Raw genomic sequence first — 25,627 nt, forward strand, 5'->3', positions numbered from 1 at the left:
GTATCCTTTGACAAAATTTTCTGGTGGCTAGGTGGACCCTGGATCTCATCACCCCCTCCCCCAAATAACCTATTGGTGGTCCAGCAGACTGTACCCTCCTGCACCATGGCAAATTACTCTGGTTGTCTAGTGATCCCCTCCATTCCCTGGTACCTTAAAAATGTTGTGCAGGAGGGCAGTAGCAACACATCCTCCCTCCTGCCTTGGGCCCTGCTGCTTTCAAAATGGTGGTACCCACCTCCTGCCTGGTGCATTCTGGGATGCACCAGGTGGAGCTAAACACCATATAAGGAGAAAAACTCCTAATATGGTATTTAGCCCCACCTGGTGCATCACAGAATATACCGGGTAGAGGCTGGGTGATTCCAGTTTGAAAGTGGTGGGGCCCAAGGCATGAGGGAGAAGGTGTTGCTCCTGCCCTCTTGCCCAACTTTTTTATGGTACCCAAGAGGGGAGGGGGGTCATTAGACCACCAGGGTCATTTGCCAGGGTGCCCTAGGTGCGGTCCATTGGACAACCAATGGAGTTTTTTAGAGGTGTCAGGGTGTATGTGGGGGGGAGTCAGGAGATACAGGGAGGGTTCAGGGTCCACTGAACCACCAGATTTTATCAGGTGTGCATGGGGTCAGGAGGCACGGGGGGGGGGGGGGGGTTCCAGGGTCCACTGGACCATCAGGGAATTTGTTGGGGGCGTGGTGTGGGAGAAGGTCAGGAGGTACAAGGTTCAGGGTCCACTGGACCACCAGGGAATTTTGTCAGGGGTGAAGGGGGGGGGGGGGGTTGGAGTTCACCGGATCACCAGGGAATTGCTTGAATGGGGTCAAGCGGAGTGGGGGGGATATTTGAGGCACAAGCAGCTGTTTGCTTGTGCTTTCCTCCTTCCCAACACCTCCAGATGAGCCATAAAAGTTTCTCACTAGAGGTAGGTACTCTGGAGTTGTGCATCCCCCAGAATGCTCATTAGAATACTAATGAGTTCATTGTAATACATTTGCATGTGGTTCTCAATGTCTGACAACAGCACATGTTAGAGCCAAGGAAAACCTCTTTACATATTACTGACTAAATAACATTTGCTTTAGACTAGTTACAACCAGTTTAAAGCAAACGTTCCCAGAACAATAAACGTTGTATATCTGCACCTGAGTGATACCAAAGCTGTGGGGAGAGGAAGAAGCTAAAGCAGCATGCAACTTGAGGTTAGTCTATGAAAATGCATTAGTTGTAAAAATGACAAGGAAATTATCAACATTTCCCTTGTCTTCTCATGCCATTTTAAACCTTAAATAACAAGAAAACCATACCACCTGATACTCAGAAGAAGAGGTTCCTGCCCAGTTAAACCCTTCTGAGCAACCCGGCACATGATATTCAGCAGTACTTAACCCATAGGTCGTCAGTGGCCCAACTGTTTGGGGAGACTAAAGAGGGCGGGGTTAGGGATGGGGCCAAGGGTGGGGCTTACATCCATAATTACCTTATTTACTTGTGCATCACCATAAATCTACTGTAGGGGAGAGAAGGGCGTCCCATCCCAAATGTGAAAAGTTACAAAAACCACTCTAATTAGTGAGATTGAAGGTTAGCAAGTGAAAAATTTCTTACAGTGTATTCAGTATATAAATTTGTCATGATGGAGAAGAGACTGCGTCCCAAGGAAGGGCTGCTGGTTATTGACAAGTAATGCTTCTATGTGCATCTAAAAATGGATTTATATATCATAAATGACATATCATGTTTTAAACTCAATTCAACACCAGATCCTCCAAAATATTCTAAAACCAAACCATGTCTGGTGTTATGACAAACTAAAATTAAATTGAAGTGTTGATGTTTGTCACCTCAATAAGGCCAACAAACCCTCAACTGCAAAACACTATGCACAAACTTGTGCAAAAACACACAGAGAACCTTACTGTACTATAAATATTACACTGGGCAGATCCTAATACACCAATATACCACCCATACGGACAACATCACAGACTGTCAACAATATGAAACAAGGGATCATATCACAATTCTCATGTACAGCCACAATGAGCTCCTTTTATTAACAACCAGATAGAGATAAGAGTTGTCAAATTTCAATTTTGGCACAGTATAAGTCATCACAAACAAAATATAAAAAACCAATGGACTGCATTAGGGGCTTATAGCCCATTTAGTTATGTTTAAGCAAAAGAGATCTGCATGAAACAAAATATTTATTTTTTATTTTGACTTATAAAACTAAACCTGTCTCAGAGTCAGCACCTCTCCTCCTGAAATCCAATGTATGTGCGGTGTGCCACAATTTCCTTCTGAATTTAGTAGGTGTGGGAAAGTATTACAGCCACTCTTAGTCAGCCTTCCCTACTGATGGTGATGTTACGGGTTCCGCCCGCACGTTCCCTGCTTTTGCGGAACAAGAAGTTGCATGATGCATCAAATGACAGGAGCCCTGGTAGGGAAGGCTGAGGCGCAGGCACTGAAGCAGATGAGATTGCTAATCGAATCAATCGCTACAGTATCACTACTGGTAGCGTAGTGATTAATGGAGCAGTGGAGCACTCTGCAGGACTCGATGCCAGCCCTGAAGTGAGAGTTGTGCGGCCTGAACGGGGGAGAGAAAGAGCAAGGAGAAACCACGTGGGCGCTGCAAAAAAGAAAGAGGACTGGCTGGGTAGACCTGGAAGGGCATAATTGAATGGGGTGCCCAAGTTTTCCTGTGGCCGTCCTCGCAGGACGGCTCCTTTAAGGAGTGGGGAAATCTATATTATCGAAACAAGATGGGCGTCCATCTTTTGTTTCGATAATATGGTTGGGGACGCCCAAATCACAACATTTAGGTCAACCTTAGAGATGGTGTACAGTTGTGGGTAGTGGGTTTTGGGGGGCTTGGCACCCAAGGTAAGGGAACTATGCACCTGGGAGCAATTTCTGAACTCCACTGCAGTGCCCCCTAGGGTGCCCAGTTGATGTCCTGGCATGTGAGGATGACCAGTGCACTACGAATGCTGGCTCCTCCCACGACCAAAGGGCTTGGATTTGGTCATATCTGAGATGGGCGTCCTCGGTTTCCATTATCTCTGAAAACCGTGGACGACCATCTCTAAGGATGACCATCTCTAAGGTCGACCTAAATGTGGAGATTTGGGCGTCCCCGACCGTATTATCGAAACAAAAGATGGATGCCCATCTTGTTTCGATAATATGGGTTTCCCCGCCCCTTCGCTGGGACATCCTGCGAGGACGTCCTCAGGAAAACTTGGGCGCCCCGTTCGATTATGCCCCTCCACGTCTTCTTTGACCTCTTTCTTTAAAGGTCATGTCCTGTTCATAAGAGTAATTCTGCAATTCCTAACTACTTTGATAAAACAGAGCTACCTTGGAACTGTAGAGATTGTTGCCTTTTTTTTAACCCATCTTTTCACTGCCTTGCTCAGTGATTATTATCTTTGGGGGTTGATACTATGTTGCCGCACATCTTAGTTTCAACAGCCAGTGTTTTATATATACCCATAAAATTATTGGTTATATTTATGTCTGTATGTAATAAGTTTATATATATATAACTTAAGGAAAGGCATAATATATCCTCTGTGTTTTCTTCCTTCTTTTTTTACAGCGCTGTTTAAATTTTAGAGCGGCATGTCACACTGCTTCAGTCTATCTGTTAATGACTTGATTATCACCATTTCTTTTCAAGCTCACCTTTGAGCAAGATGCTAAATCTCCATAACAAGCATGCTTAATGACTCACATTTACTGAGCTTTTTTTGCTCTTTATGTCGTTCATTGTTAATACATATCAGCGGCACACATTTCTAACATCATATTTACTGTATTCAATCAATCTATGGTATCTATTTCTATATTACAACACTTATTTCAGCTCTCCTCTTCATAATGGCTAATACCCACTTGCCTAATGCACTAACATTAGTTTCCTGGAACATAAATGGTTTAAAACATCCAATTAAGCGGAACAAATATTCACTCACCTTAAAAAATTAAAGCCTTCAATAATTTTCCAACAAGAAACACACATCCCTGATGTAGCCAACTTCAAATCTACCTTCCCCTGGATATCTCACATTATAGATGCTTCCTCAGTTGGTCGTAAACATGGAGTTTCAATTCTTTTTTCATAAAGACCTAAATATTACCATAACAGAACATATTAGTGATCCAGAGGGAAGATGGATAATTGCCAAAATCACAATATCCAATGAACAACTCATCTTAATGAATTTATATGTCCCTAACTGTGACTCTCCAGAATTATTTATTTCCCTTTTCCAGATAATAGCCTCCTTTACCCCTCTACCTATTTACATCGCTGGGGACTTTAATCTTCCTCTAGATATCTGGATGGACAAACATACCTTATGTCCTAGAATCATTCCCAAAGCTAATATTACTCAATACCATTTAGTCGACACCTGGAGAATTAGCCACCCAACTACCAAAGATTACACTCATTTTTCTTCTCCCCACTCTAGTTTCTCACATATAGATTACTTTTTGATTTCTGCTTCTCAAATATCATCAGTTTGTGAGACCACAATTCAACCAATTGTCATATCTGACCATACTCCTATAACGCTCTCATTCATTAATCCTACTCAAAACTCATTTAAATCTCCCATTTGGAAACTTAACTTGAAATTATTAGATGATGAGGAAGGTCAAATGCGACTAAGAAATTTTATTCTCAAATTTTTCCAATTTAATCTCTCTGATGATATTTCATCTCTGACAATATGGGAAGCTTTCAAAGCTTCACTTAGAGGTGAACTCATATCCATTTCCTCATACAAAAGAAAAGAACAACTCAGCAAACTCGCAGACTTAAAGAATAAAATTAAGGAACAAGAGCAACTTTATTTCCATACTAATGACAAATTAGTTCTCAATACTATATGTCAATTAAAATACTCTTACAACAAATTAGTTAGTGAACAAGCCAATCAAGAAATCTTTAACTCAAAATCCAAATACTACTCTGAAGGCAACCAAAGTAGTAAATTACTAGCAAATTATTTAAAATGGAAAAAAAAAACAAAATTCAAATACCTTCATTAAAAAACACAAACAACAATATCATTACCTCATCATCTGATATATTAAAATCCTTTCACAAATTTTATTCCTCTCTTTATCAATCAGATGTTAGTGGAGACCTTTCTGATATAAATAACTTTCTAACAACTCTCTCTCTCTTGTCCCCAATGGACTGCATCTGACAATGAAGATCTTATGAAGAATTCAATATTCTCAATGCTCAATGCTGGATGACATTACACAAGCTCTCAGAGATTTACCTTCAAATAAAGCTCCAGGTCCTGATGGTATTCCTGTAGAATTTTACAAAGCCTACAAACCCCTCCTTAACCCTTTTCTCAGCACTTTATTTAATTTTCTTTCTCCAGCCACAGTAGCTAATAGTCGCTTCTTTGAAGCAATAATCACAGTTATTCCCAAACCAAATAAAGACTCACAACTAGTTCAAAACTACAGGCCTATTTCCCTCTTGAATACCGATTACAAGATTTATGCAAAAATCCTTGCTAATAATAAAAAAGGTTATCAGTAAAATCATATCCCCCGACCAAGTAGGATTTATGCCTGGCAGACTCATCACAGATAACTCCAGATTTTTTTTTCAGCTTCTGAATATTGCCAAATCCCTTAAACAACCAGCTTTGGCCCTTGCTCTAGACGCCAAAAAGGCATTTGACATAGTAGAATGGTCATATCTTTTTCATATTATGAAGTGGTTTGGTGCTAGTGCAGCGTTCATAGAGAAAACAAAAGTCTTATATGCTAATCTGATTGCACGCATTTTAGCTAACAATCATCTCTCTGATTATATCCACTTAAACAGAGGCACTCGCCAGGGATGCCCTCTCTCTCATTATCTTTTCAATATAGCTCTTGAACCCCTTCTACTCTCAATTAATTCCCAATAAAAAATAACTGGTCTCCAATTTAATTCCTCAATTTATGGCATATGCTGATGGTATCTTATTATATATCACTAATCCCAATTCTTCTCTCCCAACTCTTTTCTCATTAATTGAATCTTATTAAAAAATCTCTGGTTATAAATTAAACCAATCTAAAAGAGAAGTACTCCCTCTTAATGTGCATGCCACTTCAGACTCCATCCATCCGTATAGGTTAATTTGGTCCCCTTCTAAAATTAGATATTTAGGTATTGAACTTAGTAGCACTCTAACTAATGCCTTAAATATCAATAGTGAAAATATTCTAAAATTTCTAAAACATCTAATATCTAATTGGCACCCCTTACATCTGTCTTGGTGGGGAAGACTAGAAACAATCAAAATGATGATTTCTCCTAAAATCAGTTTCATACTAAGCATGATCCCATGCCTCTTTTACAACTTTTATAAACATATCGGCAAACTCCTTTCTCTCTTCCTTTGGAAATCTAAATCCCCATGCATATCCATGATAAAACTTAAAGCTCCAAAAGAGAAACTTGAGTCCTATTCCCTGACTTTTATTTATATCACAAAGCATTTATAACTCAACAAGGTTGCCATTGGTTCTCCACTCCAACTGAATACTTTTCTTTATGGCTACAATTAGAATCATCCCTCTTTTCTACTATACCTACACATCTACTAACGATCACAATGCTCCATCATTTAAAAGATAATATAATTCTTGTTAACACCAAACTCTGCCTTCAAGAACTGGATCGTACTTTAGACATACCAATGCATAAAACCTTCCATATCTTTCTATGGTATAACCCTAATATACAAATTAATAACAATGTGTGTCATTGGCCATTATGGTCAAACAATAAAATTTGGTCTCTAAATGATATATTGGATCTCACTCATAAGACCATTTTACCATTCTCTAAACTACAATCAACGTTCTCAATAAGCTCAACACAATATTTTTGATGGCTCCAGCTAACACACTGTCTAAAGAAATCTAAATTACTAAACAATCTAAGCCTGTCCTTACCCTCACAGTTTATCAATTAACCAATACTCGTTTAAACAATGGACACATTCACTCATCTATTTACAAATTAATACTCTCGTAAAAATATAAAAATAAAATTTCTACTATATCACTATGGGAAACTGACACTAACACAAATATCCCTGACCTTTCCAACACTTCACTATGGTCTTCTCTTCTCATAGTAGATGACAGCAGAAAAAGACCTGCACGGTCCATCCAGTCTGCCCAACAAGATAAACTCATATGTGCTACTTTTTGTGTATACCTTACCTTGATTTGTATCTGTCATTTTCAGGGCACAGACCGTATAAGTCTGCCCAGCACTATCCCTGCCTTCCAACCACCGGCTCTGGCACAGACCGTATAAGTCTGCCCAGCACTATCCCCGCCTCCCAACCAGCCCCCCCTCTCACCACCGGCTCTGCCACCCAATCTCGGCTAAGCTTCTGAGGATCCATTCCCTCGGAATAGGATTCCTTTAAGTTTATCCCATGCATGTTTGAATTTCGTTACTGTTTTCCTTTCCACCACCTCCCGCGGGAGAGCATTCCAAGCATCCACCACTCTCTCTGTGAAAAAAATACTTCCTGACATTTTTCTTGAGTAATTATCCCTGACCTTTCCAACACTTCACTATGGTCTTCTCTTCTCAAGCCATTATCTGCAGTCAACTTCTCACAATCCATGCTCTTTCTCTACCATAGAGCTATCTGGACCCCCAGGAAATTACATAGTGCTGGTTTAGCCTCCTCTAATTTATGTTGGCATTGCCACTCTAATATAGGTACCTTAATTCACATGTTGTATGAATGCCCTTCAATCCTTCATTTCTGGACCTTCATTTGGAACAATATCAGTAAGATTTTCAAACTCAATTACTCAGTATCTGTCTCTATAGTAGTTTTCAAGTCCTATTCTCCTCGTAGCCCTCTCCCTGATAATCAAACCACTTTTTGACATATTAATAACCATTGCATAACTACTCATATTGACCAATTGGAAGAATTCCAAGCTTTTAAATGAACATTTCTGGAGGCAATCAGTCTTATAAATACGAATTAGCTGCTGGGTCTCTTCATTAAAAAAAACAATTAATTTGGTCCCCTTTAAATGAGTATCTTAAGCCATTTGACTTACGTAAATAATATGATTATTCCATTGTTAATAATAAACGTAGATAGCTCTTAATAATATTCATTTATGTTGCTAACATATGTCTCTGATGTATATTTGCTTTTGTCCTTGAATTGTATTTATACATTGTTCATGTTTGGTTCTCTCTCTGATATAACTTTTAAACTTTAATAAAATTTCATGGAAAAATGTTTATATATATTAGTTTGGAAAATGCCTAGGCATTCTTGTTTAGAATAGAATATAAAAGAAATGTGTTTCCACAAGGTGTTGTAAAGGATAATATTAAATGTAAGTTTAAAAACAGTTTATGCAATTTCTGGAGATGAGATCCATTAATAATTGCAAGTCTGATAGGCACGGGGATTCCCATCTCTTCTGTGGGTCAGCAGGGGGAAATGGATCTTCCCACTGAGATTTGTTCAATACATCCAAGTAACAGAGTAGAGTGGGTCACAAGGTGGGAGAAATGTAAGCAGTATTAATAACATCCTTAATTGTACCACCTCATGGCCAATTCCACTCTGTTGCTCTTCAGATTCTACAAAGTGGCATAAAGCAGCATTTGGACGTTTTTCTCACAAAAACATCCAAATCAGTATTTTCAAAACTTATTTTTAGACATTTTTTCTTTGAAGTCCGTCAGAAGTGCGTCCAAATCTCAAGGGAGCGTATCAGGGGCGTGCTCACGGTGGAACGTGGGCGTTTCTGAGACTTAGATGTTTTTCAGCCATAATGGAAGAAACCAAAAACGTCCAGGACTAAAACTTAGACATTTTGAGCCCTGTTTTTCTAACAAATAAGGCGCAAAAAGGTGCCCTAAATAACCAGATGACCACTGGAGGGAATCAGGGATGATCTCCCTTTATTCCCCCAGTGGTCACTAACATCCTCCCACCCCCCAAACATGTGATGAAAAGCATTACTTGATAGCCTCAGATGTTATACTCAGGTCCATTAGAAGAACATGGAGGTCCCTGGAGTAGTCTAGTGGTGGGTGCAGTGCACTGCAGACAGGTGGGCCCAGGCCTCCCGCTACCTGTTACACTTGTGGAGGAAACTGTGGGCCCTCCAAAGCTCACCAGAAACCCTCTGTACCCACATATAGGTGCCCCCTTCACTCATAAGGGCTATGATAGTGGTGTATAGTTGGGGGTAGTGGGTTTTGGGGGGCTCAGCAGACAAGGTAAGGAGCAATGGTGAGATGTGTACCTGGGAGCATTTATGAAGTCCACTGCAGTGCCCCCTAGCAGGGCTGCGAAGAGACTGAGCCGGGTCCGCCACCACTGCAACCCTTCCCCCAATCCCTACCACTGTCGCCTCCCTCTCCTGCTCCCAGGCCACTGGCACTGAAGTCCCCAGTCTCACCTGCCCACCCTCGGCTCTTTCGATAGCCCCCTCTGTCTGCCACCATTACCAGGCCCCCTGCAAATCAGCAGCACCTCACTTCCGTGTGAAGGCAGCAGATCACCTCCCTTCGGGCCTACCCTCACTGTGTCCTGCCCTCATCACTTCCTGTTTCTGCGAGGGAGGGGCACAGTGAGGGAGGGCCTGAAGGGAGGCGATGTGCCGCCATCACACGGAGGTGAAGCATGCTGATTTGAATGGTGGCGGACGGAGGGGGGCTATCGACGGAGCCGAGGGCGGGCAGGTGAGACAGGGGACTGCAGTGTCGGCAGCCTGTGAGAGAGACCCCGGCGCCAGGCCCCCCTTGGAGGCCCGGGTCCGAGGAATTTTGTCCCCCCAGCCCCCCCTCTCAGAGGCCCTGCCCCCTAGGGTGCCCTATTGCTTTCCTGGGATGTCACGGGGACCAGTGTACTAAAAACGCTGGATCTTCCTACATCCCAATGGCTTGATTTTGTGCATTTTGTAATTGGACATTTTTCTTTTTTGAAAATGACCTTCTTTGCTGTTCAGATTTTGGACGTTTTTTGCAAAATGTCCAAAGTCGGACTTAGACGTCATATCGAAAATACCCCTCTATGTGCACATAATGAACCTATTTTTACTTGATGTAAATGCAGATGCCTAAATTTTAAGTGGACCAGGTGTATTCTACATCAAAGAGCAAAGATTTTAGGAACACCCATGACTCACCCATTCTATTCCCATGGCCACAACCCCTTTTCAACTATGCAACTTAGAATTTAGGCTTATCACGTTATAGAATACACTTAGACAATTGTGTGTGTGAATTCTAATTATTGCCAATTAGTGTCTATAATTGATTTTTAATTGGCAATTATCAGTGCTGATTGGCATGTTAACTAATTGAGTCACGCTATATAGAATCCAGGGGCATATGTAGAATCTGAGGAAATGCACCCTCTTTAAGAAGTACTATTAACAATATTTGTCATAAATAGAGAGGTGTGGTAGCCATGTTAGTCCACTCTTAAAGGTTATCAATAGAAATCAAACAAAATAAAACATGGAAACATGATACCTTTTTTATTGGACATAACTTAATACATTTCTTGATTAGCTTTCGAAGGTTGCCCTTCTTCGTCAGATCGGAAATAAGCAAATGTGGTATCAGATAGTATATTTAAGAGAAACATCAAAGCATTACTTTGACAGTCTGAGAGTTTGCATGAGGACATCAAAGCATTTCATTGATATTCTAACAGGATGGGTGTTGGTAGGTGAGAGGAGGGTGATAAACAGAGAAATACAACTTTATAATTTTTTTTTTGTTACATTTGTACCCTGCGCTTTCCCACTCATGGCAGGCTCAATGCAGTGGGCAATGGAGGGTTAAGTGACTTGCCCAGAGTCACAAGGAGCTGCCTGTGCTGGGAATCGAACTCAGTTCCTCAGAACCAGAGTCCACCACCCTAACCACTAGGCCACTCCTCCACTTATTAAGTCCTGTCTGGTATGCAAACATACCAGGCTATAATCTTTTTAGGAAGGATAGAGAGGGGCGTAAAGGTGGAAGAGTAGCTCTGTATGTGAGAAATGATATCACAGCGACTGAAATGACAGGAAAGTGGGGAAAGGAAGAAGCAATATGGATCACCTTAAAAAGAGAGGATAGAACCTCTGTCCACGTGGGTGTTGTCTACAGACCCCCGACACAATTGGAGGAACTAGATAAAGATCTGATCGCTGATATTCAAAAGTAGGGGAAGAAAAGAGAGGTGCTGTTGTTGGGAGATTTCAATCCGCCAGATGTAGATTGGAAGGTTCCATCTGCAGAATCGGAAAGAAGTAGAGAGATCGTGGATGCTTTTCAAAGTGCTTTGCTCAGACAAGTGGTGACGGAACCCACGAGGGAGGGAGCGACGCTGGATCTGGTACTCTCGATTAGGGATAGTGTGTCAAATGTCCGAGTGGGTGCCCACCTGGGCAGCAGTGACCATCAAACGGTTTGGTTTGATATGACGGCTGAAGAGGAGGGTGGCCACTCAAAACTGAAAGTCCTGTATTTCAAGCGTGCTGACTTTAGTAAAATGGGGGAATACCTGAGGAAGGAGCTGATGGGCTGGGAGGACGTACGAGAAGTGGAAGGGCAGTGGTCCAGGCTGAAAGAAACTATTAATAGGGCCACAAACCTCTATGTAAGGAGAGTAAATAAAAGCAAGAGAAAAAGGAAACCGATATGGATCTCCAAGCAATTGGCTGAGAAAATAAAGGCTAAAGAGTTGGCGTTCCAGAAATACAGAAAAACTCAAAAAGAGGAACACGGAGAGGAATACCGGATGAAACTGAAGGAAGCCAAGAGAGAGATACGTCTGGCGAAAGCGCGTGTGGAAGAACAAATGGCTAGAGAGGTAAGGAGGGGTGACAAGAATTTCTTCAGGTATATTAGTGAAAGGAAAATGACTAAAAAGGGAATTGTGAGACTGAAAGATGCTGCGAACCGCTATGTAGAAAATGATGAAGAAAAGGCAAATTTGCTAAATAGATACTTTTGTTCTGTTTTCACAGAAGAAAATCCTGGAGAAGGACCAAGATGGACTGACAAAACTACACGTGAGAGTGGAGTGGATTTAGCATCGTTCACGGAAGAGAGTGTGTATGAACAACTAGGAAACCTAAAGGTGAACAAAGCCATGGGACCGGACGGGATCCATCCCAGGATATTGAGGGAGCTCAGAGAGGTTCTGGCGGGTCCTCTTAAAGATTTGTTTAATAAATCCTTGGAGATGGGAGAGGTTCCATGCAATTGGAGAACGGCGGGGGTGGTCCCTCTTCACAAAAGTGGAGATAGGGAAGATGCTGGAAACTACAGGCCGGTAAGCCTCACTTCGGTTATAGGAAAAGTAATGGAAGCGATGCTGAAGGACAGGATAGTGAATTTCCTGGAAGCAAATAACTTGCAGGATCCGAAACAACATGGTTTTACCAAAGGGAAATCGTGTCAAACGAATCTCATTGAATTCTTCGACTGGGTGACTGGAGAATTGAATCAAGTACATGCTATGGACGTAATCTACTTAGATTTCAGCAAAGCTTTTGACACAGTTCCCCACAGGAGGCTCTTGAATAAACTGGACAGGCTGAAGATAGGACCTGAAGTGGTGAACTGGATTAGGAACTGGTTGACGGACAGAAACCAGAGGGTGGCGGGGAATGGAATTCGCTCGGAGGAGGGGAAGGTGAGTAGTGGAGTGCCTCAGGGATCGGTGCTGGGGCCGATTCTGTTCAATATATTTATGAGTGACATTGCCGAAGGGTTAGAAGGTAAAGTTTGCCTTTTTGCAGACGATACTAAGATTTGCAACAGAGTGGACGCCCCGGAGGGAATGGAAAACATGAAAAAGGATCTGCGGAAACTAGAAGAATGGTCTAAGGTTTGGCAATTAAAATTCAATGCGAAGAAATGCAAAGTGATGCACTTAGGGAGTAGAAATCCACGGGAGAAGTATGTGTTAGGCGGGGAGAGTCTGATAGTTACGGATGGGGAGAGGGATCTTGGGGTGATAGTATCTGAGGATCTGAAGGTGACGAAACAGTGTGACAAGGCGGTGGCCGTAGCCAGAAGGTTGCTAGGCTGTATAGAAAGGGGAGTGATCAGCAGAAGAAAAGAGGTTCTAATGCCCCTGTATAAGTCGTTGGTGAGGCCCCACCTGGAGTATTGTGTTCAGTTCTGGAGGCCGTACCTTGCTAAGGATGTAAAAAAAATGGAAGCGGTGCAAAGAAAAGCTACGAGAATGGTATGGGATTTACGTTACAAGACGTATGAGGAGAGACTTGCTGACCTGAACATGTATACCCTGGAGGAAAGGAGAAACAGGGGTGATATGATACAGACGTTCAAATATTTGAAAGGTATTAATCCGCAAACGAACCTTTCCGGAGATGGGAAGGCGGTAGAACGAGAGGACATGATATGAGAGTGAAGGGGGGCAGACTCAAGAAAAATGTCAGGAAGTACTTTTTCACGGAGAGAGTGGTAGATACTTGAAATGCCCTCCCGCGAGAGGTGGTGGAGATGAAAACAGTAGCGGAATTCAAGCATGCGTGGGATAAACATAAAGGAATCCTATGCAGAAGGAATGGATCCTCAGAAGCTTAGCTGAGATTGGGAGGCGGGGCTGGTGTTTGGATGATGGGGCTACTGCTGGGCAAGACTTCTACGGTCTGTGTCTTCAGAAGCTTAGCCAAGATTGGGAGTCGGGGCTGGTGTTTGGATGGTGGGGCTAGTGCTGGGCAAGACTTCTACTGTCTGTGTCCTGAAAATGGCAGATACAAATCAAGGTAAGGTATACACAAGAAGTAGCACATATGAGTTTATCTTGTTGGGCAGACTAGATGGACCATGCAGGTCTTTTTCTGCTGTCATCTACTATGTTACTATGTAAGTCCTGTCTGTTGGGTGTCAAAATATTCAATCATTCTTACTTCAAACGTCTTACATTCCTGTATTGTTTTAAAATTACCTTTCAGTTTTCTTACTGTGAAATCACTGGTGCAGTGTTCTGGTCTTGTAAAGTGTTGGCCCACAGGGCTGGGGGCTTGACTGGCACCGGCTATTTTCATGTGATGTCTGTGCAGATTGAATCTTGTCTTAAGCATCTGGCCTGTTTCTCCAATATAGCATCCTTTTTTTCCATGTTTTATTTTGTTTGATTTCTATCAATATTTGTCAGAAACATGAAAAATTCCAAATAGAAATAACACAAACATTTTCAATGTTCCCATCCCTAGTTTTGGTGTGTGTTGTGGGGGAACGGTGAGAAGGACTTCAGAATGACTCTGCTGTGGGTTATACAAGTATCTAGGACAGAAGGTAACAAACATGGAAAGGGATGGAAATAGTACAAGTCTGAATCTCACTTGTAGGATAAATTATAAGCGATTTATACCTAAGTAAAAAAGAACAAAATCTAACCATTATTTTCTTTTCTAGTTCAACCAATACCTTAAGGAGATTCGTTTTAAAGCCCAAGATGGAAATGAGATCTTCTTTGATAACAAAAGACATGCTGCAACTCACTATGACATCATACAATTGCATCTGTTCCCCAATCAGTCGTCCTCTATAATCCATTTTGGAAGTTTCAACCCCTTAGCTCCCAAGGACAAGCAACTCTTTGTGAACCAAACTGCCATCATATGGAATACACCCTCTAACCAGGCCTGACACTTTCTAATCTGTTTATAGTAGAGAAAACAGTGTAGAAACAGAGCAGTTTAGAACAAGCAGGGGAAGATAAGGACTTGTCAAAGTTTGTATTCACATTTTTGATAACTAGAATAAATGTTCCTGTCCTTTGTTGAAAATATTCAGTGGTGGATATTTAGCCTGTGGTAGTAGATAGTTTTTAGTTGCTCACTGCCATGGGCAGAATTAACCACAGATATTCAATGCTGGGGCAGGTTAGCATGACAACTCATATATTAATAAGGCACCAGCTGATCTTGAAACCAGAACATAGCCTTTCAGCTGTCTAACTTTAACCACTTTCAGTTAACTAATTAGTGGACTGAATATCACTGTTAACCAGTTAAGTACTGGCTCCACCCATGCTCTGATCCCAGACCGCCCTTAACCTAACCAGTTATTGTTTTGGCACTCACTTCCACTATTCAGAAGTGCTGCTAAATATATAGGCATTGTCTGCTCAGCATGGTTTCACTGAGCAGAAGCCTTTCCTGCCTGGTTAAAGCCTTTAGAATATTGACTCCTCAGAATATAAATGTTTAAACTAGTTTTCATGTAGCTGTATCGTGATAGCTCAGAAATGCTCTTTTTACTGGAGAAAATTTAAGCATGTTCTGATTAGAACACTAGAAGGTTTGGAGGCAGGTATAGCAGACAATCACTATTAAAGACACAAGCAATTGCTATTTAGGACTGTGACTCTATTTCTCTATTTCTTCCTTTCCTCAGATCCCCCGTTCTGTGTGTTCTGAGAGCTGTGTACCTGGGTACAGGAAAGTTCTTGAACGTGAGAAGCCAGTCTGCTGCTTTGACTGTGTCCCTTGTTCTGAAGGGGAATATTCTAACACAACAGGTAGACAAAACACATAATGGTATGTTATAACTGTGGGTGTGGGTGTGTGTGTGTGTGGGGGGGGGGGGGGGGGCAAACACAGATTAAAACAATCCTCCGCACTGATCAAACCAAAGTCACAGTGAAGGAGACAGAATGGATGATGTCAAAAAGCTTCAACTGGACTCAACATTCTGTCTCCTTTGCTGTGACTTTGTTCTTTATGTTATAACTATGGAACATCTAGTCATCAACTTAATATGGGCACATATGAACATCTACCCTCACTGCAAACACGGGGCTCCTTTTACAAAGCCATGGTAGTGATTCCCACATGGCAAATGTGATGAAGCCCATAGGAATTAAATGGGCTTTGTTGCATTTGCCATGCTAGGAATCACTACTGCGGCTTTGTAAAGGAAGCCCATAGAAATTACATTGCATACATGTGGCAAGATGCTGAATTGGCAAATGAGCCAATTAGCACAATAATCAAGTGCTAACAATCAACTATTGGTGTTAATTGGCAATTTTTTGGATTTACACATGCATCTTGCTACGCACTATTCTATACAGATCCGCACACACAAATCTTTTAGCACAAAACTGAAAAAGAGGTGGTGGCCATGGCAGGGGCATGGGCGGGTCAGGGCGTTCACTGAAGATCTGTGCAGTGTTACTGAATGTGGAGGATCCATGCCAAACTTGTGTGCCAGGATGTACACTAGATTTAGGTGGTGTAAATCCTCATGACCAAAGTATAGTATCACCCATTATTTCACATATATCAATCATCTTAAACAAAAAACAAAGAAATCAGATCAGTACTTTAAAAAAAAAAAAAAAGAGAAGAGAAGTGGTTTATTAACAGTTACACGACATGGCCACTTTTTGCTCACAGGCTTCGTCAGGAGTAAAACTAAAAACAAAACTATATATAAAATACATATAATATTAATGATAATGAGCAAAACACATTAAAAAACATACATTTTAAAAAAGGTTAAAAAAAGAGAAACTACTTAAATATAAAGGACATGTATGCGCAGGGTGGTTGCATGTTCATAAGAAGAATGAAACAGTCAAGTTTAATGAATGATAACATGCATCTGGTCTCATATGAATAATGTCAATCCATTTAAAACACATGGAGGGGCATTTTCGAATGGGGGCACCCATCTCTAAGGGTGTCCATCTCTGAAGATCCCCATGAAGGGGCGGGGCATCCCGTATTATCGAAACAAGATGGGCGTCCATCTTTCATTTCGATATTACGGTTGGGGATGCCCAAATCTCAACATTTAGGTTGACCTAAGAAATGGTTGACCTAAATGTTGAGATGGTCATCCTTAGAGATGGGCGACCTCGGTTTTCGCCGATAATGGAAACCGAGGGTGCTTGGGGGATCCAAGATGGCCGCACTCTACTGAGACGCTGCGAGTTTCAATCCTATTGTTACACGATGCCAAAACGCAGAGGGAGATTGGTGGTCAGGACCTCGCCACTAACTCCCTCCTTAGCTGGTCCACTTGATCGTTTTTTGAGACCGCAGCAGGGAGCTTTACAAAGTAGCGGAATGCAGCCAGTAGGAAGCTCCGGCGTTTTGGGAGAATCGGGCTCCCCTGGCCTTGATGTCACCCTGAGCTCCGCACCTCCCCAGCCGGTAGGCGCAAGCTCCTTTTTCACTGACTCGACGGGGTCTCCCTGCGAAGGTGTTATGGACCCGGAAGAGCGTCAAATTGAGGTCTTGCTTCCATCAGAGAAGGGAGAGACGCCACCACGAATTGAGGGGCGAGGAGCCGAAGGACAGAGTGAACGTGTGAAGACTTCTGAAAGGTTTGAAATTCCAAAGGAATTACTAGTTAAACCAAAGGAGGTTACAATGGACACGTTATTCACCTTATAATTGAAAGAGAAAAACGCCTAGATTTCGACCCAAATCGGGAGATAGACGTTTATCTCACAAAAACGAATAAATCGGTATAATGGAAAGCCGATTTTGGACGTTTTCAACTGCACTCCATCGCGGAAGCGTACAAAGTTGACAGGGGCGTGTCGGAGGCGTGGTGAAGGTGGAACTGGGGCGTGGTTATCGGCCGAGGAGAGATGGGCGCCTTTCGCCGATAATGGAAAAAAAGTATGCATTTGTAGCTAGAATTTAGGGCACTTTTCCTGGACCCTGTTTTTTCACGAATAAGGCCCCAAAAAGTGCCCTAAATGACCAGATTACCCCCAGAGGGAATCGGGGATGACCTCCCCTGACTCCCCCAGTGGTCACTAACCCCCTCCCACCACAAAAAATGATGTTTCACAACTTTTTATTTTCACCCTCAAATGTCATACTCACCTCCCTGGCAGCAGTATGCAGGTCCCTGGAGCAGTTGTTAGGGGGTGCAGTGTATTTCAGGCAGGTGGACCCAGGCCCACCCCCCCCCCCCCTATCTGTTACAATTGTGCTGCTTAATGCTTAGTCGTCCAACCCCCCCAAACCCACTGTACCCACATGTAGGTGCCCCCCTTCACCCCTTAGGGCTATAGTAATGGTGTAGACTTGTGGGTAGTGGGTTTTGAGGGGGATTTGGGGGGCTCAACAAACAAGGGAAGGGTGCTATGCACCTGGGAGCTCTTTTACCTTTTTTTTTGTTTTTGTAAAAGTGCCCCCTAGGGTGCCTGGTTGGTGTCCTGACATGTGAGGGGGACCAGTGCACTACGAATCCTGGCCCCTCCCACGAACAAATGCCTTGGATTTATTCGTTTTTGAGCTGGGCGCTTTCATTTTCCATTATTACTGAAAAACAAAACGCCCAGCTCACAAATTGTCGAATAAAACATGGACGTCTATTTTTTTTCAAAAATACGGTTCGGTCCGCCCCTTCACGGACCCGTTCTCGGAGATAAATGCCCATGGAGATAGACGTTTTCGTTCAATTATGCCCCTCCACGGGACTTAGTTGCTATCCTGGGCCAAACTTTTTTGAAACAAGTTAATGAAATTGCACCTAAAATAAACCTATTAGAGAATGACTTACAAAAAACAGAGGAAAAGATTAAAGCTATTGATGATAAAACTGAAAAAAATGGATCAAAGGATTATGAAACTGGAAACGATTGAACCTTTAATGACAAATGATTTGACAAATCTTAGAAAAAAAATGGAAATGTTTGATAATTATACAAAAAATCACAATCTAAGATTTGTTAATTTTCCTAGGATAAAGACTGTTGCTCCTCTTGATATGTTAAAACGTTATTTGCGGGACATTTTGAATATACCAGAGCAGAATTTACCACCGTTTACTATGGTTTATTATATCCCAGGAAAAGAACTGAATCAAATACCTGAAAGCCCATTGACACTTCTGATTCCGAATTAGCAACGGCTGCAACTTTGGTTGCGACTGTTGCATTATTGCCTGACAAAAAATTGGATCTTCCGCCTATTTTTTCCGAAATAAAGACACACCCTTTTTGGGTTATAAAATACTTTTATTTCCTGATGTCTCCAAAGAGACACGGGGACGGAGGAAACAATTCTTGCTCCTTAAGCCCGAAATATTGCATTTGGGGGTTACCTTCTTTTTAAGATACCCCTGCAAGTGCATAGTGAGACTTGATGAGAAGAAATATGTATTTACAGAACCAGCACATTTATCAGCTCTTATAGCCTCGGTGAAAAAGGATAAGCATTTAATGAATAAGTAATTCTTCTCAGTAGAGATTTTGTAATCCTTAATAATTTCCTATTATTTTTGCTCCCCTTGAGTTCCTGAATTTTGGATCCCTAGTTTATGGACTTGAGTGTCAATTTTTACCTAATTGACTGTTAATTTCTTATATTATATTTTATTTGTATGATGCTTTAACAATCAAGGTGTTTCTTGTAAATCTGATTAAATTGAATAAATAAACAAGAAAAAAAAAAGAAACTGAGGACGCCCATCTCAAAAATGACCAAATGCAAGCCATTTGGTCATGGGAGGAGCAAGCATTCATAGTGAACTGGTCCCTCTCACATGCCAGGACCAGTGCATTGGACCCCTTCACATGCCCTAGGGGGCACTGCAGTGGACTTCATAAATTGCTCCCAGGTGCATAGCTCCCCAACCCCCCCCCCCAAACCCACTACTGTGATGGAGCTGGGTATGACATTTGAGGCTGGCATAGAGGCTGAAAAATGTTTTTTTAATTTTTTTTGGGTGGGAGGGGGTTGGTGATCACTGAGGGAGTAAGGGGAGGTATTCCCCAATTCCCTCTGGTGGTCATTTGGTCAGTTTGGGCACCCTTTTGAGGCTTGGTCGTGAAAAAAATTGGACCAAGTAAAGTTGTCCAAATGCTCGTGAGGGACGCCCTTCTTTTTTACCTTATCGGCCGAGGACGCCCATCCGTTAACCACGCCCCGTCCCACCTTCGGTACACTGCCGACACATCCCCGGGAACTTTGGTCGTCTCCGTGACAGAAAGCAGTTGGGGACGCCCAAAATCGACTTTCGATTATGCCTATTTGGGTGACCCTGAGAGAAGGACGCCCATCTCCCGATTTGTGTCGGAAGATGGGCGCCCTTCTTTTTCCAAAATAAGCGTGATAGGATTAGATTCTATATATGGCGCCTAAAAAATCCGCATGGAAATAAGCATATTCTATAAAATTCAGGCACAGTATATAGAATATGCCTTATCAATACTGCAGCACCTAAATCTATGTGCATTCATTTACGCCAGTAAAAACCTGCTGTAAATCCATGTGTGTAGATTTAGGCGCCCTGGCCCGTATTCTGTAATTACGTGTGGAAATTATAGAACATCCACAAAACGCCCATAAACACACTCATAAACATGCCTCTTTTCAGCTATGCGCATTTATTTTAAACTGTGCACTTTGCAATTTAGGTGCAGTTCTTTATAGAATACCTTAGCGATTTTCGCACATAAATTGTAATTATTGCCAATTATCACTCATCATTTCTTTTTAAGTGCTGTTAAAAACACTGATTATCTTATTCTGTCAATTAAGTTACGCGCTTATTTCTGTGCAAATCTAGCTGCCATATATATAATCTGGGGGTTAGTGCCCCTATCACAAAGGCGCGCGTGTTTTTAGCATGTGCTAAAAATAAGCGTGTCCTAAACATTAGAGATGCCCATATATTCCTATGCAAATTCTTCCTATTACCCAACTCCACTTGTATCTTAAACAGTACTTATGCAATCTTTAAGGGACATAATGATTAGGATCTATCAGATATGTCACCACCATTTTGGCTTTAATTGTGAGCCATGCACTATCTTATGGTGGGCATGTATTTGTCATTCGATCCATATTTTCAAACTTTTTTTAGACTTTTTATAAAACTTCAATCAACTTAATTCAATCCAATATTCAGACTTACAGAATCACTGAAAAAGCGACGGACATGTTTCCAGCTTCGATTGAGGAGACGGAACCTTGATACAGCACTATGTGCGAAACATGAATTCATGTCGGATTATATGTCTCCGAGATGAACGTTCGTTATGAATGAAACTATAGAAAATAAGAAGAAAAGAGTTCATTTCAAGCTAAGTACAATTCTGCAAGTCTGAATATTGGATTGAATTAAGTTGATTGAAGTTTAAAAAAAAGTCTAAAAAAAAGTTTGAAAATATGGATCGAATGATGAATACATGCCCACCATAAGATAGTGCATGGCTCACATTTAAAGCCAAAATGGTGGTGACATGAGCATAGATCCTAATCTTTATGTCCCTTAAAGATTGTATAAGTACTGTTTAAGATACAAGTGGAGCTGGGTAATAGGAAGAATTTGTATGTGAGGAACCCCCTCCTTTAAAGATATCTAGGATACACTGGAAGTTGCATATATTCCTATGGGCATTTCTAGCATTTAATGTATGCTAACTAGCGAGGTAATTAAATTTGCTGATGACACAAAGTTATTCAAAGTCGTTAAATTGCGACAGGATTGTGAAAAATTACAAGAGGACCTTACGAGACTGGGAGACTGGGCGGCTAAATGGCAGATGATGTTTAATGTGAGCAAGTGCAAGGTGATGCATGTGGGAAAAAAGAACCCGAATTATAGCTACGTCATGCAAGGTTCCACGTTAGGAGTTACGGACCAAGAAAGGGATCTGGGTGTCGTCGTCGATAACACACTGAAACCTTCTGCTCAGTGTGCTGCTGCGGCTAAGAAAGCGAATAGAATGTTGGGTATTATCAGGAAAGGTATGGAAAACAGGTGTGAGGATGTTATAATGCCGTTGTATCGCTCCATGGTGCGACCGCACCTTGAGTATTGTGTTCAATTCTGGTCACCGCATCTCAAGAAAGATATAGTAGAATTGGAAAAGGTGCAGCGAAGGGCGACTAAAATGATAGCGGGGATGGGACGACTTCCCTATGAAGAAAGACTAAGGAGGCTAGGGCTATACAGCTTGGAGAAGAGACGGCTGAGGGGAGACATGATAGAGGTATATAAAATAATGAGTGGAGTGGAACAGGTGGATGTGAAGCGTCTGTTCACGCTTTCCAAAAATACTAGGACTAGGGGGCATGCGATGAAACTACAGTGTAGTAAATTTAAAACAAATCGGAGAAAATTTTTCTTCACCCAACGTGTAATTAAACTCTGGAATTCGTTGCCGGAGAAAGTGGTGAAGGCGGTTAGCTTAGCAGAGTTTAAAAAGGGGTTGGACGGTTTCCTAAAGGACAAGTCCATAAACCGCTACTAAACGGACTTGGAAAACTCCAAAATTCCAGAAATAACATGTATAGAATGTTTGTATGTTTGGGAAGCTTGCCAGGTGCCCTTGGCCTGGATTGGCCGCTGTCGTGGACAGGATGCTGGGCTCGATGGACCCTTGGTCTTTTCCCAGTATGGCATTACTTATGTACCAAAGCCTATTTTCAAGTAACCATGCACAGTTCAGAAGGAAATGACAACTTCATTAAAAAATCTCAAGCATTATTTCAATGTGACTGTGCTCAGTGCAGGAGGAGATTTCAAAATTCAATCAAAAACCTTAAAAGGACAATTACCTAAAAGGGGTTAAAAATCAATATACCCCTAATAGTTAAACTATTTATTTATTAAATAATTTATATTCTGCTCTATCATAGTCTTCTGTGAGGAGTACAATAAAGACAGGCATAATAATAAGGTCTATTACTGTCACGTCGCTGAAAGCGATCTGGAGTAGTGAGCCCTTGGGCTGCTGCCAGAGACCAGCAACAGCAGGAAGACCACTCAACAGGGAAGCGCGGACAAACACCAACAGGCTAGACTGGAACCAAAAGCTGGAACGGACTTGGCTTGGCTGGACTGGAATCAGAAGCTGGAGCAGACTTGGCTTGGCTGGACTATACCAACAGACTAGACAGGAACCACACACTAGAACAGTGTGTGGCTGGGCTGGTCTGGAACCACAAGCTGGAGCGGACTTGGCTTGACTGGACTGGAACCACAAGCTGGTGCGGACTTGGCTTGGCTGGACTGGAACCAGATTGAAGTACTCAGGCAAGGCTGATAGGAACGGGGAAGGGCTAAAGCTAAGGACAACCAGGGTGGAACAAGCAGGCAGGGAACTATAGCAGAAGACTGACAGATCAGGGGTTTAAAGGAGGAACTGTAAGTTAGTGATAGGCTGATATCCTTAATACTTTAGCAAGTTTTAAATTACGGAAAAACTCAAAAAACACTAAGATGGAGTCAGCAGTCCAGCAGCGAGAGGGGTGCTATCCAGTCTTTTGCATTGAGTGTCACATGTATGATTATCTCCCAATTGGTGAGGTGTCATATGTGTGTGCCCGATGCAAAGAGCTCCTAGCTCTCAGAGAACGTGTCCGTTCCCTTGAGGCTAGAGTAGCAGACTTGATGGAGCTGAGGGAGACAGAGAGGTACATAGAGGAGACCTACAGGGATGTTGTAGAGAAGTCCCACCTCCAGTCAGGTAGCCCCTGTGCTACCTTGGAGGAGGGAGGTCTCCTAGAAGGAGAGCATCACCCTGGTGAAGTAGGAAGTACTCCTGTAGCCAGGACCTGCCCACCAGGGGATGTATTATCCTTTCGCACCGAGGATATATCTCCAAATGTTGCCCGGGAGGGAAAGGTTAGGACAGCTGTTGTACTTGGTGATTCGATCATTAGGCATATAGATAGCTGGGTGGCTGGTGGACGTGAGGATCGCCTGGTGACTTGCCTGCCTGGTGCGAAGGTGGCGGACCTCACGTGTCACCTAGATAGGATTCTAGATAGTGCTGGGGAGGAGTCCGCTGTCTTGGTACATGTGGGTACCAATGACATAGGAAAATGTGGGAGAGAGGTTCTGGAAGCAAAATTTAGGCTCTTAGGTAGAAAGCTGAAATCCAGATCCTCCAGGGTAGCATTTTCTGAAATGCTACCTGTGCCACGCGCAGGGCCCAAGAGACAGGCAGAGCTCCAGAGTCTCAATGCGTGGATGAGACGATGGTGCAGGGAGGAGGGCTTTAGATTTGTTAGGAACTGGGCAACATTCTGGGGAAGGGGGGGCCTATTCCGAAAGGATGGGCTCCATCTTAACCAGAGTGGGACCAGGCTGCTGGCATCGGCGTTTAAGAAGGAGATAGAGCAGCTTTTAAACTAGAAATGGGGGGAAGGCCGACAGTCGCTCAAAAGAGCATGGTTCGGGATAAGGTATCTTTCAAAGATATCACCATAACAGGGAAGATAGAGTATCCTGATAGTGAGGTTGCAAAAGAGATTGTAGTAGATCGGGTATCTTTAAATAACAATAAAAATCAGACAAAAGATTGCCAATTAATACTGTCAAGTACTAAGCATGATGTACTTAGGAACAACAAACATAGTTTGAAATGTCTATATGCGAATGCCAGGAGCCTAAGAAATAAGATGGGGGAGTTAGAATATATTGTACTAAATGAAAAATTAGATATAATAGGCATCTCTGAGACCTGGTGGAAGGAGGATAACCAGTGGGACACTGTCATACCGGGGTACAAATTATATCGTAGTGATAGGGTGAATCGGATTGGTGGAGGGGTAGCATTGTATATTAACGAGAGCCTTGAATCAAATAGATTGAAAATTCTGCAGGAAGCAAAACACTCCTTGGAATCACTGTGGATTGAAATTCCATGTGCAAAGGGGAAAAGGATAGTGATAGGAGTGTACTACCGTCCGCCTGGCCAGGACGAACAGACGGATGCGGAAATGTTAAAGGAAATCAGGGACGCAAACAAACTGGGCAACACAATAATAATGGGGGATTTCAATTACCCGCATATAGACTGGGGTAATGTAACATCTGTACACGCAAGGGACATAAGATTTCTTGATGAAATCAAGGACAGCTTCATGGAACAGCTAGTTCAGGAGCCGACAAGAGAAGGAAAAATACTAGACTTAGTCCTTAGTGGTGCTCATGATCTAGTGCAGGGGGTAACGATACGAGGGCCGCTTGATAACAGTGATCATAATATGATCGGTTTTGATATTGGCATTGAAGGAAGTGAAACTAGGAAATCAAGTACGCTAGCGTTTAACTATAGAAAAGGTGATTACGACAAAATGAGAAAAATGGTGAAAAAAAGACTGAAAGGAGCAGCTCGCAGAGTAAAAAACTTGCATCAGGCGTGGATGCTGTTTAAAAACACCATCCTGGAGGTTCAGGACAAATATATTCCACGTATTAGAAAAAAGGGAAAAAAGACTAAACGTCAGCCGGCGTGGCTAAACAGTAAGATAAAGGAAATCATTAGAGCCAAAAAACAATCCTTCAGAAAGTGGAGAAGAGAACCAACTGAAAGTAACAGGATAGATCATAAGGAATGCCAAGCCAAATGCAAAGCGGAGATAAGGAGGGCAAAAAAGGACTTTGAGAAGAAATTAGCGTTGGAAGCAAAAATACATAGTAAAAACTTTTTTAGATACATTAAAAGCAGGAAACCGGCCAAAGAGTCGGTTGGGCCGCTGGACGAAAATGGTGTTAAAGGGGCGATCAAGGAGGACAAAGCCGTAGCGGAGAAATTAAATGAATTCTTTGCTTCGGTCTTCACCG

The 25,627-nt window shown here is 42.3% G+C and overlaps 1 protein-coding gene across 1 annotated transcript in view; it reads left to right on the forward strand.

The window, feature by feature from the left end:
* Positions 1 to 25,627, forward strand: part of LOC115458168 (vomeronasal type-2 receptor 26-like) — a 55,632-nt gene that overhangs the window by 21,357 nt on the left and 8,648 nt on the right. Inside the window, exons 3-4 of the mRNA XM_030188026.1 lie at positions 14,489 to 14,716; positions 15,473 to 15,596. Of these exons, the coding sequence (XP_030043886.1) occupies positions 14,489 to 14,716; positions 15,473 to 15,596 (352 nt within the window). The remainder of the gene's footprint in view (positions 1 to 14,488; positions 14,717 to 15,472; positions 15,597 to 25,627) is intronic.

This window comes from Microcaecilia unicolor, chromosome 14, assembly GCF_901765095.1.
Source record: "Microcaecilia unicolor chromosome 14, aMicUni1.1, whole genome shotgun sequence".
Taxonomy (NCBI): Eukaryota; Metazoa; Chordata; class Amphibia; order Gymnophiona; family Siphonopidae; genus Microcaecilia; species Microcaecilia unicolor.